Consider the following 7,172-nt stretch of genomic DNA (forward strand, 5'->3'; position numbering starts at 1 on the left):
CTTCTGTGTCGCTGTTGACTTCGGTTACTTGAGCATTGTGCTGACGACTTGGTGTATTGCGCTGGGGTCGCTGAGGCCGGTTGGCATGTCTTGAGTTGTTGTTGCGCTGGGGTTGAGCTTGGCTTCTTCCTTGATTGTTCCGGGGTTGAGAGCGGCAGTCACTGATTCTGTGGCCCATGCGTCCGCAGTTGTAACAGGGGCCTACTTGGCGTTGTCCACGGTGTTGTACTTGGGCGTTGTCTACTTCCATGTCATCATCTTGGCGCTGGCGTGGAGGATACGCATGCGGTGGGCGACTTCCTTGGTGTCGGTTGTTGAACTGATGGCGGCGATCTTGAAATCCTTGATGCGGGCGGCTATCGTGGCGATGAAAGCGGTCGCGGTCTCTGGTGTGACCACCATTAAGGGTCGAATTGTGGGAGCGTTCATAGTCCAGGGCAACTTGGATCGCGAGAGTCACAGTCTCGCAGCGACGATACTGCAGCTCCTCACGGGTTCTGGTTCGCAGACCGCGTTGGAACCAGGACACCTTGTCGCGCTCGATCATGTCGCACACTTGCGTACAGATTCGTCGGAACTTGGCAACATACTCGGTCAAGCTCGCACAGTGGGCTTGCTTCAATTCGTAAAGCTGATCACGCAGCCGATCTTGCAAATCGTCGGGTTCAAACTCGGCTCGCAGCTCTTCTTCCAGTTCGATTAGGGTGTTTGGAGACTCACCGCGCGAAAGCCGTTCTTGGTACCAGGCTGCGGCAAGGCCTCAGAAATTTGCCACCATCATGGCAATGCATCGCTGTTGAGTCCCGTCGTTTTCTTGGTAATCCACATTATTTGCCTTGAAAATGGTCGTCACTTGGTGGATGTATAGGCTAATACTTTCGTCCATTCGTCCAAAATACTTGGGCATTTTTAATCCTTCAACTCTAAGTTCTGTTTGTTGTGTCGCTCGTTCGATGTGTTGACTGGCCATTCGCTCGCTCGCTTCCACTTGAGCGGCTTGGGTACGGGTAAGCATTTCCAACAGCTGTTCATGTCGCTGAAAGGATTCTGCCATTGTGCGCAAAACTTCATCCATCTTGTTATTCTGGTGAAATTGAATTACTCTACTTCGAACTTCGATCTACTCTCGCTTCAGCCTTGATCTTGCGGGCCTTCTGGTACACTTGGATCTTGCGGTCGAGGACTCCTTCAATCAGTTCTTCGATTTGGTCGTTCCGGTGGATCAATAAGTCTGTGTTCTCTTGGATAGCGTTGCGGGCGTCGGAGTTCTTCCCTTCGGGGATCTGGGCACGCAACTTCTTGATATCCACGCGTTGGTGACGGGTTAACACGCAAATGTCTTGGCGTAGCTTAACCGGCAGATCCGGATAGTCGAATAGTTCGCCTATGTCTTTTGTGGCCGCGAGTTGGGGCTTGCGGGTCTTGCTACGGGGCATGTATTAGCAGATCACTCAGAACGTGTATGCTTAGACTATCACCAGGTAACGGGTAGCAAAGACCACGTTTTCAAAACCTTTGGCGATGTGCTGTCTCTGCAAACGACCACACGACCGTCTAAGAAGACTGGCTACGTACGGCCAGTTAACGGGGCTTGGAGCGAGGAAACCAGGAAGTGCTACCAATTGTAGCACTGCGGGAGGAAGCGTATGCAGTTGAGGGCAAAATGCACAATGAAGTAACTGAGGATCTACTAAGATCTCCTTAATGCTCATCACTATGAAATCTTCTTAGTCTACTTCACTACTTCTACACTAATATGCCCTTTTGTATACAATGGATGCGGGTGCGGTTGATACATTGGGGAACTTCACTAGCCTAGCGATTCTAAGCCAGACTTGCCCTTGAGACACATTCCCAGGCAAGCATTAACTAGGGTGCGTCATGAGCCAGGTACTTAGGAGCTGGGTGCGGGCAAGGTGTTGGCAAGGCGTTACCCACACCTGCCACATCGCTACATTAGGGGGTGATGGGGGTACTGACTAGCCGTCAATGTGATTACCACCCATCACTACAGTACCACCCCACCCTACGCTCCAGAATCATGCCCAAAAACCCTGTTAACGTTACCCCAGTGACTACGATTGCTGCACATGTGACCACCCCATCGCTCCATTGTACAGTACATGCAGTACATCATCACGACTAGCCATGTCACATCGACTGTGTTTTCTCTAAATCGACCACCAACAAGTTCACACTACTTTTTTTCACTAGAAGGGTACTTGATGGCATGGTGATGACATGCGCAGCGCTTGTGACCACCAGCACTGCGCATCTCATCACCACACCATCAAATACACTTCTAAGCTGTATGAAAGTGCATTACGAAGTGTGGCAGTGACTGTTGATTGTACCATTTGATGCTGGGGTCCGATTGGCGTGCAAGGAAGCGTTGGAGGATGGCTGATGCTTAGAGGAACAACCAATTCACTCATTCCCTCACGCTACGTGTTTATTTGTAGTAGTTACGTACACAAGTGATGCAAAGTGGGTTTTTCAACCAAGTTTATAATCCTGTATACCACCACCAACTCGTCCATCGCATAACGATACCCAAGGAATCATGTGTGTCTTGTGGGCATTGTGTCGACTACTGCACCTCTCCAAGGTTAGTGATATGAGGCACAAGTATGTATGTCAGCCTCAGTGTTTTTATGTCCAATCAAAACCATTACGTTCATTGATTGGATAAAATAATGAAGGTAGTGGAACTTGCACTACAACACAAAACATTTCCGGATACATGTTGAGCGCATCCGTACATAAAAAATTACTGTTAAAAACAGTATTTTCGTCATATTGTCGATTTGCTGGGAATTTCCGGATATGGAGAGGTTCAGAGCCCAACTTTCATAAACCCCCACGCGACGGCGTTTGATTGGTTAGTCTGTAAGTTTGGTAGTTTCGCACTTACGCGCCATTTCCAAACGCACGCCCTTCTGGCTGCTCGTCGATACCCATGAGCGCCATTGAGTCTGTTATCTTCCACCGACACGACAGCCCCAACACTGATGCACTTCCTCTACGGCTACTACTTCCTTGGAATAAAGAAGTCTCGTTTGGCAGTCATCCATGGTAAGGACGAGAAAACGATTGATTTCACTCAACGACGCACCACCACAGACGAACGTTGCCATCCTTACAGCGGACGTGTTGCGCTCACCGACAGTCTCTTTGACCATAGGCTCAAATGTGAGCTCGTACAACGAGGTTGAGTCCCCCACCTCGGTTTGTGGGCTTTGTGAGGATATCGTGTTCCTGGCGGGAGTGTCTGCAACGTCCATGGTGGGTGTCCGCGTGGGTGTTGTGAAGTGCAGCACATTTTCTGAAGTATGATCCTTGAAAGGCTGTTTTCTGAGTAGCCAATCATAATCTAGCATGAATGGATTAGCCAATGGGCGAGGTTTTTGATAGATCATAAAAAAATATCTGTCGTTGCCGCTGCCGTTGTTGTTGCGTGAGCTGAACGCGAACAAATAACCGACGCTTGCGAAATCTTCTTATTGAGGCGATTCTGATCATATTTTTTGTTGAATTATATGACCATATTCGCACTTGCTACGCCTCCATGTCTGCTCGCAATATAAATTCCAAATCAAATTTGACAAACGACAAGCGCATGGCGCTGTACAAGAGCTTCAGCAAGTAAGCACAAATGAGGCACATTGCTGTCGACGATGCCTTGTTTGTTCAAGCGGCAACTGAGCGTAATTGGCACAATAGAATTGAAGAAGCCCATGTCTAGAACGTTCAGGTCCGGCGACTGAGGACCTGAAAGTTCTAGACCTGGGCTTCTTCAACTCTATTCAGTCACTGCAGCAGAAAATGGAATGTCGGTCCATGAAGGACCTGTCAAGGAATCGTTCAAGTCTGCCATCATTGACTTTGGAGGAGACGTTTCGAACCTGGCGACGGGTAATGCATGCGATTGTTGGGGTCAATGGCGGGAACTACAAGATCCCTCGGAGCAATGTGGTTGAGGATGACGCGATTACAGTGGAATTAATGGATACGCGTCTGGAACAAGAGGAACGCATGAGCAGTGTATGCAGGTCATGGTATTAATACTGTAGTGTAAACTTTTTAAATACAGATTCGTTTTCCTTGGATTTTATTGCATTGAATGTTTACTGTTAATAACATACTGATCCGTTGTCATGTGTGAATGGTAAAACCAAATATAGTACTTGAAAACTTAAATTACCAAGGTGACCCCTCGATATTGGTGACCTTTAGAATCTTATTACATATCCTATTTAAGAGTATTTACTGAGCGGGAAATTTGCGTGTCATTCACATGACTACGGTCACATTCAAAACTTGGATGGCACCACCGAGTACCAAAGCTCCCCACAGGAAGGCAATAGGACGACCAGTAGTAAAGAACTGCCGACGGAATGGACCTCCACAGCACCGACGGCACTACTTTAGTTACGCCAAGCAGCTCCACATCATCAATTGGCGGAAGCAGCATTCCATGGACTCGGCTTTGGACACTTTTTTCTGGGGCGCCGAAGGGATTGCTCGGTCGTCAGCCTTCAAACGTGTGCTGCGATGGGAACACAACCGCCCCCACATCACCAAGATGGCAAACATCCCAGCGACTACAACCCAGAACATCTGTCGCCCCGCTGGATGTGCAACCACCTTATCAAGTGAATATGAGGAACAAATTCCGCAATGGGTGTGCGATATGCGATCTGAGGGTATCCCAGTAAGCAAGTTCCTCTTGCAATGCAAGGCACTGGAGGTGGCTAAAGACCTCGGCTTGACCGACAATCGGTTCAAGGAAAGCCCATCGTGGATTTCGGGCTTTATCAAGCGTTGGAAACTAGCTATGCGGGCCAAGTCTCAAGGTCCAGGCAGTCTAATCTAGAACGAGGGGAGGCGGCTCTAGCAGCGTTCAGCAACCGAATCCGCCAGTTGGTGCAAACGGAAGCCATCGACGACATCTACAATGCCGATCAAACCGGAATCAACTTTGAGTACATCCCCAAACACGCCATTGATCGCTGCGGGGCCAATACCGGGTGGATTCGCTGCTCCGGCCACGAAAAGGACAGGATGACGGCCATGCTGCTCGCCGACAACAAGGGAACGAAGTACCCCATGTTCTTGGTCCTAAAGTCAAGAGCACCAAAGGTGAAGGCAACAGTCGTCGAGAACCTCACCAAGCGGAACGGATTTGGCCCTGTGGTGTGCCCCGAGGTTGAAGAACTCCATGAACGCCACGCATCGCGCTTGTACGGCAACCGTACGGCATCGTGGAATGGTCACATTTCCTAGGAATTTCTCAGTACTACTTTGGATACCGCAAGGACAAAAACATGAAGAAAATCCTACTATTGTGGGACGACTTCAGCACCCACTTCAGTGACGACGTGGTCGCCTGCGCCGAATCCTTGGACGTATTGCTCGAGAAGAATCCACCTACCTTCAAGCGGGTTTGCCAACCGGCCGACGTTGCTTGGATGAAGCCGTTGAAAGCGTCCATGCGCCTTCGTTGGGTCACATATCTGCGCCATGAAATACAAAACCAAGACAGATCAAGTGCAACCTTCATTCAAGTTGCGACCACCGTCTCGCGACAATCTCGTTGAATGGGTCAACGAAGCGTGGGAAGCAATGCCCAAGTCTACGATTGTACGTGGTTTTGTCAAGTGCAATCTCATCAATGGTGCGGAAGTACCTGTTCACGAAGGAACTGCAAGTCCAACGTCAGCCGCGGAAGAGGAGTCGGCGGCAATCTTGATGTCGAAGCTACGTCAAATGCCAAATGGTGATGATTTCATTCAAGAATTGGACGATACCTCCGACATTCTTGACGAGTCAGTTGACCTTGATGGCTCAAACCAATCTACAGAATCGTCAGTTAGGCAGGTTCATTTTGAATGTATAAGCATTTTTGACCGGTGGTTTGCTTGCGCAATATCACGACAACATAATACCTTACAATGCCTGGCACTCCCATAGACAGAGACGGACGCCGGTATCCGGCTCAGCAAATCAATCGGCAGGCCGAAGCGGGCCCACGACTACTGAGCGCGGGTCTTTTGACGTTGCTCCCTATGGGGCACGACATTGCTTGGCATTCTGTTGCGTTTGGATCGTTGGTGGGAGTGATGTGCCGTTCGTATCCGGATTTGTCATCCGGATGACTTCGTGAACTCGAATTAAAAATTGAAGCATACTTACAATGTTAACGTTACAGCTGTGATGTGCACTTGACAAGGTTGACAAGATAGGTAACGACCAATTGCTTACTTACAATTAATACTGAACCCATCCTTCGCTTCCAGGTTGAATGTCGACGAGGTACTGGTACGCCCGGGGAAGATTGGCCTTGAGCGTGAGCATCGACGATTCGAACGCATCCTTGGAACGTGCGTCTGCTACGCCGTAAATTGTCGTCTTGTCCAAGTCATTGACTGCAATCTTCTTGGTGCGGATATTGTTGAACACATGATACATGCAGAACCGGTTCCAGCTCTCAGGAAACTCGATACGAATGGCATTGGTTAGCCCTAAATAGTGTCACTTACACGAAAGCTATCATGTGCGACACAGTAGGATAGGTTCGCACCTTTCCACCGATCGGATACAAACAAAAATCGTGCAGGGATGCTCAACTTCGACTGTTTAAGCTATTGGAGAAACCATGTCCATTCGACTTCGCTCTCAATGGGCACAATTGCTAGTGCCACGAGGAGGTTCTCGTTGGACCCGTCTCTCATACTAGCAGCCAGGAATTCCCCGGGCTTACTGTTATACCCTTCAGGTGGCACCCATCCAGCGTAACCAGTTTTTTGCACATGTCGACGCAGTTCACAAAGCATGCTGGGACAAAGATGCAACGTCGAAAAGTTCTTCCGTTGTCGCTTGTTTCGAACTTTGTATAACTGTCTACACAGATAGTTAGTACTAACATACTGTAGTAGCATTTTCGAACTGATGTTCGCAGAGTTCACATTCCTGCCACATAAATTTTGCTGAAAACCACAGAACAGACGCCACCTGTCAACTCATGTGTTGAGGTAGAGTCTCGAGTGAGGTGGATGCGCATCAAGGTACTTAAATAAGGAATTGTATTACATCTGAATTGTTGGTACGACACTACAGCTGAACGTATTCCGGGGTACTAGTAATATATAATCGGATGGTGACAAGGAATA

General features: G+C 48.7%; 2 protein-coding genes across 2 annotated transcripts; one reads left to right on the plus strand and one right to left on the minus strand.

Moving 5' to 3' along the window:
- Positions 1-4,324: 4,324 nt before the first annotated feature.
- Positions 4,325-5,600, plus strand: H257_04478 (hypothetical protein; the record flags this gene model as incomplete). Its single annotated transcript, XM_009829010.1, has 3 exons — positions 4,325-4,823; positions 4,877-5,254; positions 5,287-5,600. The coding sequence occupies 3 exons, from the start codon at positions 4,325-4,327 to the stop codon at positions 5,598-5,600; spliced, it is 1,191 nt and encodes a 396-aa protein (XP_009827312.1).
- Positions 5,601-6,270: 670 nt separating this feature from the next.
- Positions 6,271-6,814, minus strand: H257_04479 (hypothetical protein; the record flags this gene model as incomplete). Its single annotated transcript, XM_009829011.1, has 2 exons — positions 6,271-6,524; positions 6,772-6,814. The coding sequence occupies 2 exons, from the start codon at positions 6,812-6,814 to the stop codon at positions 6,271-6,273; spliced, it is 297 nt and encodes a 98-aa protein (XP_009827313.1).
- Positions 6,815-7,172: the final 358 nt, after the last annotated feature.

This window comes from Aphanomyces astaci (genome assembly GCF_000520075.1).
Source record: "Aphanomyces astaci strain APO3 unplaced genomic scaffold supercont1.7, whole genome shotgun sequence".
Taxonomy (NCBI): domain Eukaryota; phylum Oomycota; class Saprolegniomycetes; order Saprolegniales; family Verrucalvaceae; genus Aphanomyces; species Aphanomyces astaci.